The following is a 13303-nucleotide window of genomic DNA, read 5'->3' on the forward strand; positions in this document are numbered from 1 at the left end:
CCAAGCATTAGGGATGTGCTAAAATTTGGTTCCTGATTTAATTTGGCAGAGATTCAGTCCAATTCAGTGGCTGAATCTCTGAATCTGAATCAAATCAGATGACCCCTTAATTTTTCTGAATCAAATAAGAACCCTCCAAACCAAAAGTTACCCACTGGGCAACTTTTGCAAATCCAGCAGGCTAAGGAACACAGGAGAGCCACCCCTACACCAGCCCCAGAACGATGTGTAGGGAAGCCTAGAGCCTCTAATGGGACAATTATATGCCTGTACACCAATGCCAGGAGCTTGGGGAACAAACAGGATGAACTGGTCCCGCTACTAAACAAGAATGATTACAATCTCATAAGGATAATGGAGACCTGGTGGGACTCCACCTATGACTGAGCCACAGGTATAGATGGCTATACCTTGTACAGGAGAGATTGTGTAGACAAAAGGGGTGGGAGTGTAGCTCTCTATGTCAAGGAAAGCTACATGTCCCTGCAAGCCAACATTGACATCCAGGGTGGATGCCTGGAGACTCTCTGAGTAAAAATTCATGGTGAAAATGGCACAGGGGACACAATGGTAGGAGTCTACTACAGACCTCCTAATCAGGATCAAGAGCTCGATGAGGAATTCGCCAAGAAACTGGCTGGGGCTGCATGCTCTAGGTGCATGGTTGTCATGGAAGACTTCAACTCCCCAGACATCTTATGGGAAGAGCACTCAGCCAAATCTGAACAGTCTCAAAGCTTCCTCATATGTTTGAATGAGCTCTAAAGCTGTGTCTACATCTAAATCGCTGATTCACTGAACCAGCATTGAATCTTCAGATTCAGATATGGCCATTTTGGATCAGGCACAGTGATCTGAATCAATGAATCAAATCACTGTTCTTGATTCAGGCTGAATCCAAATCCAAATTGAATAGGGCATACTTCACACACCCCTGCTAAGCAACTGCTCTGCAGAAAAGGACCTGGGGGTTACAGTGGATAATAAGCAGAACATGAGCCAACAGTGTGCCCTTGTTGCAAAGAAGGTTAACAGCATCCTGGGTTGCATTGGTAGGAGTATCACCAGCCGATTGAAGGAAGCAATTATTCCCCTCTATCCAGCACTGGTGAGGCCACATCTGGAGTACTGTGTCCAGTTTTGGACTCCCCACTCCACTGCCAACTACAGAAAGGATGTGGACAAATTGGAGAGACTCTAGCGCAGAGCAATAAAAATGGTGAGGAGTTGGGGACATAACTTATGAGGACATACTGTGGGAGCTAGCCTTAGTCAGTCTGGAGAAGAGAAAAATGAGGGGGGATTTAATAATGATCTTCAGCTCTCTAAAGGGTGATTACAAAGTGGCTGGAGCCAGACTCTTTTCAGTCATGACAGACAGCACAGCAATGGGCAATGATCTCAAATTGCAGTAAAGGACGTTTAGGTTAGATCCTACAAAAACCGCCTCACTAGGAGGACAGTGAAGAATGAAAAGTTTACCAGGAAAGATTATGGAATGCCCTTCCTTATCAGTTCTTAAGCTACAGGTAGATAAAGCCTTGGCTGGGATGTTCTAGTTATGGACAATCCTGCTTTAAGCAGGGACCTCCTAAGGTCACTTCCAACCCTAATTTTCTATTATTTTCTGATTCTATGAACTCATTTACATTTCTCTGTGGTAGACTGATCCTTTTTTTTCTTTTTCCCTGTTTAATTTTCATGTTTGTAAAAACATGTTTTATTGGGAAACTGATTAAATAAAGTCAGAGCTTTGAATGTGAGCTAAGAATACTTTATCTATGGCCTACTTAACAGTATAATCATAAGGGATTAATAGCATAACAAAGTCAACTCATCAACTCTAACCCCAACTATAATAAGGAATTTGAGGAGGACCTCACACCATTATCCAGCTTTAAATTCAAAGACATCAAGTTTTTTCTCTGCCAGTATCAAGAACAAATGAAAAAAAAAGATGTACAAATTAATCCTCTAATTTCCTTCCCCAGGAAAATTTTATATGTTTCACAAGGCATACAAACAAGGAAAGCCTGGTACTGCAACTGCAGTACCCTTCTAGTTGAACTATCAGTGTTTATAGAAACTACCAAAACAGCTCTAGTCAGTCAGAAAGCAAGTTTTCTATAAAACATGACAGACTTCTTGAACAAAACATAGAATATTGACCATCTCCCTGATTTACTTGCTACTATATCCCACACCATGAAGGCATCATAGCCTGCCTGAGATGCATGCAAGAATACAAACAACGTCATATAATTGATACACTAAAGATATTACCAAACAAATATTACTTGTCATACTTTACTGGGACCATGCAACATTACTACAGTACTACTACCATTGATTGATTAATATTAGCAATGGTATTTATATTTAATATTAGAGAAAAATTATTTAAGTCATTTTTTTCTTCTAGAGTGTACATTGGTGAACATGACTGACTATTAAAGCGTTATAAGGTTCTTTTTTTAAAAAAAAGAACTCTAAAACATTATTCAGATTATTTCGCATATTAGTGTCCTGCATCTCTCAGGAGCAGACTCTAAAATTAGATAAAATAATACAAATTATAATACTCACCACAGATAGCATCACTCTCATCTAAACCATCTCCACAGTCATCCTCCCCATCACAAGTCCATTGTTTAGAGATACATTTGTGTGCAGAACAAGCAAACTGATTCCAGGAACAGGAAGAATCTGTGGATGACATCAGCCATGATACTTACTATGTTTGCAAAAATGCTGGGTTCCCTCAGAGTATCAAAGCAATTTAAAATTTTCTCCTTGGATTTTAGAACTGTAATCTTATATGTAACAGAAAGATAGTAGTCATTTTAGTCCAAGATTTGGAAGAAGGCAGAGTAAAGTAGCACCTTACAGACTAACTCATTCAGAAACATTTGAGTTTTTGGATGCAACAACCTATGCTATGAATAAGCTAGTATTGGTTACTCACTACTTTATATTCATTAATGTATATGAAAAAGTATGGGCAAAACTTTTATGGTAGAAGGATTTTTAAAACGTTCTCTGAGTAGAATAAGAGAAAATATTTTTAAACATGAAAACAGTTCAAGTATTTCACAAGAATGTTTTTGCTACAGCAAACCACGTTGCAATTATGGTAATAAGGGCAAAGACAGAATAGTCCAATGCTTCAATCATTTCATCTTGGTATTTCAGTATTTAATTACTTCTTGAGAAAATTTCCATGTTCTTTTTCTTGTCTGAAAAATTGCCCTGTATTTGCATGCTGTTGTCCTAACTATTTACATTCTGAATACACTGGGAAATAATAATGCTCTGCTGCCAGTCAAAATCTGTCTGCAGTAACATATCAAATAAATGCCAGTTTAATATTAAGGGTTTTTTTTTTTAAAGGAAACTTCAAGTAATTCTCTTTTTCCCCCATTCACCCCCATAAGAATAAATGTGATTTAACTGAACACAAAAGAATTCAAAATGAATAATACATAAAAGGTCATGTATTATAAACTGAATTATAATGAACATTGTTCAGGCTTCTTCCAAATGGGTAAAAGCTGTAAAGTGGGAAAAGACAGCTAAGACCAAAAACAGCCAATGAGCTTCAAAATATTTTAAAAGCAATGAGGTATCAAATTCTTGCTGGCAAACTGAGCCTTTGTCTAAGCCTCTGCACTACATAGTGTAGAGTTTAACCACTGACTAACAGAAGAACAAGGAAAGCAATGTGTGTACAAGTTGAAGGTTTCACTCAGGAGGAAAAATGAAAAAAAAATTATCAGTAATTATTAAGGCTGTGCAAAACTTCTTGTCGCTGAATCAATTCAGCAGAGATTTGAAGCCTCCGAATTGATTCAGAGAGGTTTGGAAAGATTCAACAATTCAGACATAGACACAGATTTAAATGTTTTTCCTACATACCTCAAGGTAGCAGGCAGCTCATGAATCCTGAGATGGTGGGGCAGATGGAGCATCCCACAGGAGTGCAGGGGGGTCCCCAGCGCGCTTGACAGCAGACCTGGAACTGGACCAGAACCACTTCCAGAAGCACTTCTGGATCTGAAGCCCTCCCATGCTCTCCCTGGCTCAGCAGTTGCTGCCCCCCGACCCCTCTGGTGCCTCCTGGGTCCGGGGGGGGCACCTGTGGTCCCCCCATGGCTGATCAGAGTTGGGAGGGCATGGGGGGGCCCGGTGCACTCCCTGGTGGAACAGGAAATGGACTGGAAGTACTTCCAGGTTTGCTGTGGAGCACATAGGGGGGCCCCTATGCTCCTGTGGGATGGTCCATCTGCTCTACCATCTCAGTGTTCATGAGCTGTGCGTGGTACCTTGAGGTATGCAGAAAGAAGTCTTAAAGCTGTGTTTATGGCTGAATTGTTGATTCTCCAAATCAGCATCAAATCTTCAGATTCAGATTTGGCCAAATTGAATTAGGGACAGTGATCTGAATCAATGAATAGAATCACTGTCCCTGACTCAGGCTGGATCCAAATCAAATATGGCCCATTTTGCACACCCCTAGTGATTATGCCTCTAATCTTCATTTTTTCCCTCTAGTTATTGAGATTGCTCTGGTGAATTTACAGAAATTTAAGGGGAAGACTAGACAAATGGCCGAGCCATGGTCCACAGGCAATTCCTCTACATAACAATTTGGCTTAGAGGCATGAGGCTTAGTTTTGCTGCTGTTATTGCTGAATGGTTTTATTTCTAGTGTTATTTCTACTATCAAAAAGTGGCTAAAACAAAAATGGACAATGAGCTTCAAAATATTTTAAAAGCAATGAAAAATTTGCAGAATGTTAGTATGCATATTTTAGTAGGGAAGTGTTAAAATAATTTATTCTCCCCCTTTGTGATAAAATTATACTGGTATAAGTATCTTTATATTGATAAAATTGTGTTGATGTTATGGAGTTATTTGTATTTGTCTGACATGATTTTGTATGTCAACAATCCTGTGATAATTTTGTCCATTTCTGTTGACAGTACAAGAGAAAGCAAGCAGAATTTGCTTTACAAGAATTCAAGATGTACAATAGATAAAAAAAGGTAATATATTATAATCTGAGTCATAATGAAAATTGTTCAGGGTGCCTCCAAATGCATAAAAGCTCTAAAGTGGGAAAAGACCGCTAAGGCCAAAAACAGCTAATAAACTTCAAAGTATTTTAAAAGTAATGAAAAATTAGGAGGCCCCAAATTCTTGCTGATAAACTGAAACTATAAAAGAAGAAGGGGATGGAGGCGGTATCATAGAATCATAGAAGTAGGGCCGGAAGGGACCTTGTAGATCTTCAAGTCCGACCCCCTGCCTGGGCGGGAGAAAAGACTGGACTCAAATGAGTCCAGCCAGGTAGGCATCAAGCCTCTTCTTAAAGATCCCCAGGGTAGGAGCCAGCACCACTTCCCTAGGAAGTTGGTTCCAGCTCCTAGCCGCCCTGACTGTGAAGTAATTCTAGTAGTAGTCTAATCTAAACCTACTCTCTAATAACTTGTGTCCATTGTTCCTTGTCATGCCAGGGGGCTCTAGGGGAAACAGTGTCTCCCCTAAACCCTTCTGGTCCCCCCTAGTAGATTTTGCTCATTTTGAAACAAGAAAAATAAAATGGAGGACAATGTATATAAATCTAAGTATTTTCAAACAACTCTATTACTAACCCTTGGAGTGTGCTGAAGCAGACATAGGAGGAGACAGGGCTTTCTATAGCTCAGAACTACCCTTGAGCAAAATATACAGAAATACAAGTAGCCAGAGACTTCTTTTCCCTCTTGACCCCATCTTGACAGTCACAGAAAACTGCTCCCTATATCAAGAAACTTGATAAGCAGAAATGTTTTATTTCTCCAGTTTGTCATCCAAGCTAGAGCTACTTTTTTGTTTGGTATTTGCAGTTATTTTAAAACCAACTTGGGGAAAACCTAGGAACTAACATTTTCTCTTTGTGGGCATTAGACTAGAGAAGTTTCTGAGTCAACTGATATATACCTGAAAATGGCAACACATCCTTCCTCATCCTCCCCCCCCACACACACCTTTTTTTGGTTATTTTTGCCAATACATGATGTTGTAATCTTGGGTCATCCTCATACACAGTGCATAAAAATGTCAGGAATATAGGAACACAAATAAATAAAAATAAGAGAAACAACTGCAGAATTATTTTGTGATAATGCCATGAAGAGATGAGTCTTTAACTTCATTTATACAAAAATTTCTGAAGCTATCACTTCTTAGATATCATATAAAGATACAACATTTTATGTACTGTACATTCCATGACATTTACTTATGGGAGAGTTTGACATTTCATAGAATACCTAGTTTAAATATTTTCCAAGCACTGACTGTAGATTAAACTATTTGGGTCTGGCAGAAATTCTAAAGTATTAAGTACTTAGTTATTTCTGAACAGACTGAAGTTTATTCCTAGATGCCTATTTGCCTAGCTTTCAAACAGTCTATCAAGTCATTGCTTGAAGTAAAATCTTAAAGAATTTGAGTACTTTTGATTAAAACAAGTTACAATTATAAGCCTTTCCTTTGCACATGCTTCAATGATTTTAGCAGTATGAACAAGACAAAATGCTCACCACAATGCAATTCATCGACTCCATCCTCACAGTCTTTCTGTCCATCACATAGCCAGGTTTTCAGAATACATCTTCCACTAGGACAACCAAAATAATTTTCTTCACATGTGGGTTTGTTTTGAACTGTGATAAAATAAAGAATGTAATGTAAAATGTGCTCTGCTAGTATGATTAGGAGCCGAATACAATTCTGCTAAATTTCTGGAAAGCAATGGATGAAATTATTTATTTAGAACCCAGTCTTTTTGCATTTTTAAATATATATACTTTAATGAAGAATCTGGGTAGAATGGATAAAAAGAAATCCAAGGTGCTCTGTTTATCCAGCAGAACATTGTATCTCAGTCTGGTCTATAAAAATATAGGAATAAATAAGGTAGTTCAATTCAGAGGCAGATATGGACCTGATTTAAATGAAAATCGCTCCATTTTAGTCACAGCTAATGTGCTCAATTGATATACAATGATTTATACCAGCTGATTATCTGGTTCATCATATGATTCCTCACCTGAAGTTAACAATTGTTTTCAATTTGTGTCTTTTTTTTTTACATTCATTGATGTCTGAGCTGACACCAACTCACTTCACATATGGCACTACGTAGCTTGCAGATGGTAACAAGTTTTGCAGTGAAGTTCTGACCCCATTAAATCAATGTAAACTGTTTTTGTCTTTTCATTTTTGGAGGTGAACAAACTGATATTTTAATTTAATTAGGTGGGATACTCTAAATATAGACAAAGGAAAGGAGGAATAATGCATATGTAGTGGCTGAATGCAGTTGCAAATACAGGTTTGTTGACTAACACAGCTACTTCCAAAAATCTGAAGAAAGGCCTCTTCTTTTTATAAAAACAGTAGGTTACACTCAATTCCATATTGGGTCCAAATGTTTAAATTCATCCACGTTCAATGCAAGTCTGTTTCTTTCTCTTCTTAGCAGCCCATGTTTTAAAATGCTAGGATTATCTTTGTTTTCTCTCTCAATACAAAATGGTAAAATCTCCCTTTATTGAAGCCAATGGAATATCCAGATTTTTTGCCAACATAAAGAAGAGATCAAAGAAGTGAAGTCATTATGCAGTGAAGCTCGAGGAGAGACTACAGGTTATCTAGGAATAACCCAAGAAATAATGAACATTTTACCTCTGTTCTCAGTAAGAAAGACAATGTTGAACATAGTGTAAAAAGGGAATGACTAAAGGGGTCAATGGTTTGAAAATGGAAATCACAATCTATGAGGTAACTCCCCTCCCCCAAAATCTAACTGGGCCATTTGAGAAGGGAATACATAATCTCCATCCCAGATTTCTAGATGAAGTAGCTCATAAACTTCTGGACTTCAGAAAGGCCTTTGACACTGTCTCCCACCTCATTCTCATTCAAAAGCTAGGCAACTGTGGCACTGATGCCTACATAGTCAGATGGAGAACAAGTTGGCTGAGAGGCCGTAATCAGAGAGTGGTGGTAGATGGGTCATATTCGACCTGGAGGGATGTGAACAGTGGAGTCCCCCAGGGCTCGGTCCTTGGGCCCGCACTTTTCAATTTCTTTATTAGCAACTTGGACAAGGGGGTGAAAAGCACCCACTTTAAATTCATGGATGACAACAAGATATGGGGTAAGGTGGGCACACTAGAAGGGAGGGACAGGATACAACTGGACCTGGACAGGTTGCAGGGGTGGGCAAATGAGAATAGGATGGGATTCAATACTGACAAGTGCAGGGTGCTGCACTTGGGCACTAAGAACCAGCAGCATACCAATAGGCTGGGGAACTCTCTTCTTGAAAGCACAGTGGCAGAAAGAGATCTTGGAGTCATTATCAGCTCCAATGTGAGGACACCATCAGTAGGGCTAACCATAGATTCATCACAAGCAGGGCCAAAGAGGTGATCCTGCCCCTCTATGCAACATTGGTCAGGCTACAGTGGGAGTACTGCGTCCAGTTCTGGGAGCCACACTTCAAGAGGGATGTGGACAGCATTGAGAGAGTTCAGAGGAGGGCCACTTGCATGATCTGGGGACAGCAGGGCAGACCCTGTGAGGAGAGGCTATGGGACCTTAACCTGTTCAGCCTTCACAAGAGAAGGCTGACGCAGGAACTGGTGGCTGTCTATAAACTTACTAGGGGGGGACCAGAGGGGGATGGGAGAGACTTTGTTCCCCAGAGCACCTCCAAGAGTAACAAGGAATAAGTTTTTAGAGAGTAGGTTTAGACTAGACATTAGAAAGCACTATTTCACAGTCAGGGTGGCTAGGATCTGGAGCCAACTTCCAAGGGAAGTAGTGCTAAATCCTACCTTGGGGGTCTTTAAGAGGAGGCATGACAACCTAGCTGGGGTGATTTGAGCCCAGTTTTCTCTCCTGCCCAGGGCAGGGGGTCAGACTAGAAGATCAGAAAGGTCCCTTCTGACCCTACATCTATGAATCTACGAAATTGTAGGTTTGGTCAGAAGGATTTTTAATTAATCTATATATTTAGGGGATGAATCTGTATGACTGAAAAATAATCACTGTAGATTATTATTATATTCTACTTGATCTATCTACAATAGATCAGGTATATTATATATATATGAAAGGGTAAGACACAATACAAACAACAATAGGTTTATTAATAAGACCACAGTATATAAAACTTTAGGAAAAAAAGTAAAGAAAGAATAGTTAGAGACAGATGAAAGGGGAAAAGGAGTAAACTGCAACATCAGAATAATGCCAAAGGAGGCGACACCAAACTAACCTATACTCTTCCTTTGGTAAGATAACTAATTATCTAGATAAGAGAACTGCTATAAAATATCAAGATCTCAACAAAACATCTGGTACAGTATTTTGGGAGAAAAAAATTAGTTAAGCTGTAAAAGATGTGAATTGGTACAAGAATTGCTAGGCAAGTGAAAGAAACTGGCTAAAAGGGGGTGAAAACAAATCAGGCTGAAAGGTGAATTATAAACCTGAAGGAGGTCACTAATGGAGTTCTGAAATTTGATTTTGGGGCAGAATTCATTTGATTACTTTTATTAATGATTTTGTTCTGAAAGCAGGAGTGTGTTAATAAAATATGCTGATACTTCAAAAAACACTGAAAACATATAGGAGAATAAAAATGTCATGCAGTAAGATTTGAATAACCCTAAAGAGTAAAGTAATAAAAAAAAATATTACATAAGTACAAGATCATAAAGATTTTTCTTCCTAAAGCTGGAAGATCATAAAGATCTGATCAGAAGATCAGAGTACACTAGTTGATCAGAGGTTGACCATCTCTGTCACACTGAATGTGGCTTAGAAAGGGGAAAGGCAACCCTTGGATCCATGAGGTGACATGTTTCAAGTAGGGACAGGGACAGAGGCGGTTCTAGCATTTTGAAAATGGGGGTGCAGATGGTGAGATGCATCATCACATATAAGATAATACTCATCTTTCTCCAGTAAAAAATAAATTAAAAGTTTAATTAATATGCTATGAAATTAGGGCAGTATTATTCTGTTTAAGATTAAAGCAAAAACAAATAGAACATCGCTGGAATGAGATAAAAACAATCTATGCAACTGTGAAGTAAGAGCTTTACTACCAGGAGCAGCTAACAAAGAGCTGAACTGCAGAACTAAGGATAGCTTGACTAGCTCTGTAAGAGCACGCCGGTGTTTGCGCCGGCAGGCAAGCAGGAAGGGCCAGGAGGGAGACTCTTGCTAGGGCAGGGTGAAGCACCACATTAAGCCATAAACATGCAGGAACTCCTATGATGGTGTGAATATGGAGTGCTGCCAGGGCCCCTGCCAGCGGGGCGCAGCCTACCTGGGGCTTGTCTGAGGCCTCCACCCAGATTGAGCCCAGGGAGGAGCTGGAGTCCCCCCACCCTGTGGCCTGTGGGACTTGCCAAGCAAGGCCTGGGGGGGCAGGGATTGGGGACCCCCACACCTGTCCTGCAAACATCTGCCTTAGGGGCCTGGGGGCACAGGTGAGGGAGCTCCAGGAGGAGGTTAGCAGGCTGAGGGGAATCAGGGAGGCAGAGGATGAAATTGACAGCTATTTCCTTTCCCTGCAGGGCCACACACCCAAGGAAGAAGCACCTTGGGAAGTGCCCTGCATTGCAGAGTGGCAGACAGCCACCTCCAGAATCAGGGCTGCTCATAACACAGCAGTACCAGTTCCTCCAGTGTGGCTGGAGAACAGGTATGAGGCCCTGGCAACTCTGGAAGAGAAAGAAGGAGAGGAGGCAACTGGAGAGGAGGCAACTCCACACTCTCCACAATCTGAGCAGGCCGAAGGAGCTAAGCAGTCCTGGAGGAAAATGCATTGCGTGATCGTGATAGGCGACTCCATCCTGAGAGGTACAGAGGGTCTCATCTGTTGCCAGGACCCCTTGACATGCAAAGTCTACTGCCTACCCAGAGCAAAGATTCAGGACATGAAAGGGATGATCTAGGCCGTAATCCAGCCCACCGATTACTACCCCATGGTCCTAATACATGTGAGTACTAATGATGCGGCCAGGAGAAGCCCTGATCACCTGATGGTGGACTACCACACTCTGGGGAGCATGCTGAAGGAGATAGGCACACAGGCGGTTTTCTCTTCTACCAGTGAGTGGATGTGGAAGATGGCATGCAACATGCATCGCAGAGACCAACTGAAAGCTTCAGGAATGGTGTCTTGAGGTGGGCTTTGGTTTCCTCGACAATGACCTGCACATCACAACAAGAAACATGTTCGGATGGGATGGGCTCCACCCTTCTCCTAAAGGTAAGCGTGTGTTTTCTTCTAGGTTGGTGGATCTCCTCTAGTGGGCTTTAAACTAGGCTCATTGGGGGAAGGGGAAGATGAAGGAGGAGAAAGCCTTGGACTGCCAAACCAAGCAACACCCACAAGTACGGCCCAGCCTAGACCAACGAGCGGAACATATATGCAGATAAGCAACAGGGGCCAGGGTAATGCTGAAAGTAGGGGGCCAGTGCACACATCCTCAGGTGGCCTCAAATGCCTCTACACAAATGCTCATAGTATGGGAGACACGAAAGAGGAACTTACCCTCCTGCTAGCTGACACCAACCCGGACATAGTGGGGCTCACTGAAATGTGGTGGGACCCAACGCGTGACTGGGCGGTGAATATTGGGGCTATAGGCTGTACAGGAGGGATAGGACAGGGAGAAAAGGTGGGGCCGAGGCGCTCTACACTAAGGAGGAATACACATCCTTGTCAATTAGCAAAGAATCAGAGGAGGGGCACTCTGAAGTGCTCTGGGTTAGAATTCAAGGCAGTAGAGAGGAAAGAGATTTAACAGTGGGGGTCTACTACAGATCACCCAACCAAGGGGAAGAGCTAGACCAGGAATTCTTAAGTCAGCTCACGGAGCTAGTTAGGTCAAAGGACGTGGTCATCATGGGTGACCTGAACTTTCCAGACATCTGTTGGGAAGAGCAGTCAGCCAGGTCTGACAGCTCACATAGGTTCCTAGCCAGAATGCAGGAGCTCCATCTAACCCAGGAGGTGCACAGCCCCACCAGGGGAGACACCTTGTTGGACCTGATGCTGGCCACGGGCGACGACCTGGTGAGGGGGCTGCGGCTGCTCGACCACCTGGGTGACAGCAATCATCGCCTGCTGGAATTCACCATCCAGCGCAAGGTGGCAAAGGCCTGCAGCAAGGCAGCAGCCCTAGATTTCAGGAGGGCAGACTTCAATGAGCTAAGGAGAATAGTCGGGGAAGCACTGAGGTCCCAGAGGAGAGGGGAGCCAGGTGTCCAAGAAGAGTGGTCACTCCTTAAGCAGATGATCCTCCAAGCCCAAAGGAAGGTAATCCCAACAAGGATCAAAGGGAGCAGGAGGGTGCAAAAGCCAGAACTCCATCCTGGGAGTGTCTCCTAGCTAAAAAGGGAGGCATACACCCAATGGAAGGGAGGAGCCATCATGAGGGAGGATTATGCTGCAGTTCCTTGGAGATGCATGGGGGCAGTCAGGAAGGCCAAGGCAGAGATGGAACTGGGAATAGCTTCCCGGATCAAGGACAAGAAGTCCTTTTTTAAATATATAGGGGGCAAAAAAGAAGGTTCCGGGTAATGTGGGGCCCCTGCAGGACACACTAGGAAATTTAGTCATCACATCAGATGACAAAGCTAACATATTTAACTATTTCTTTGCCTTCACTTTCTTGAGCAGGGACCGGAACAGCGACCCCCCTGCTCTGGGCCCCACTCAGACCCCAGGGGAGGTGAACCTAGGCCAAGGGTTAGTGAGGAACTAGTTAGGGAACTTTTGGAGGGACTGGATGTATTCAAATCAGTTGATCTGGAGGATCTCCACCCTAGAGTACTGAGGGAATTAGCTGAGGTCATTGAGGGACCCCTGGCATGGCTTTATGAGCACTCATGGTGCCCTGGTGTGGTGCCAGAGGACTGGAAGAGGGCCAATGTGGTTCCCATCTTCAAAACAGGGAGAAAGGAGTACCCAGGGAACTATAGGCCAGTCAGTCTTACCTCGATCCTGGGCAAGCTTCTTGAGAGAATTATTCTGGCACATGTCCATGAGGGGCCAGTAGGGGAGATTATGCTTAGGGGCAACCAACATGGGTTCATTAGAGGCAGGTCCTGTCAGACCAACCTGCTGGCCTTCTATGACCAGGTCACCAAATCCTTAGATGCAGGGGTAGCAGTGGACATAGTCTTCCTGGACTTTCAGAAGGCCTTCGACACTGTCTCTCACCC

At 42.4% G+C, this 13303-nt stretch overlaps 1 protein-coding gene across 1 annotated transcript in view; it reads right to left on the reverse strand.

The window, feature by feature from the left end:
- LRP1B (LDL receptor related protein 1B) overlaps window positions 1-13303 on the reverse strand; it is a 1585724-nt gene that overhangs the window by 310170 nt on the left and 1262251 nt on the right. The window contains exons 50-51 of the mRNA XM_019553609.1: window positions 6589-6711; window positions 2587-2706 (exon numbers count right to left, since the gene is read on the reverse strand). Coding sequence (XP_019409154.1) covers window positions 2587-2706; window positions 6589-6711 — 243 coding nt within the window. The remainder of the gene's footprint in view (window positions 1-2586; window positions 2707-6588; window positions 6712-13303) is intronic.

The sequence above is a fragment of the Crocodylus porosus genome, unplaced genomic scaffold (assembly GCF_001723895.1).
Source record: "Crocodylus porosus isolate Cpor-Errol unplaced genomic scaffold, CroPor_comp1, whole genome shotgun sequence".
NCBI classification, from domain to species: Eukaryota; Metazoa; Chordata; order Crocodylia; family Crocodylidae; genus Crocodylus; species Crocodylus porosus.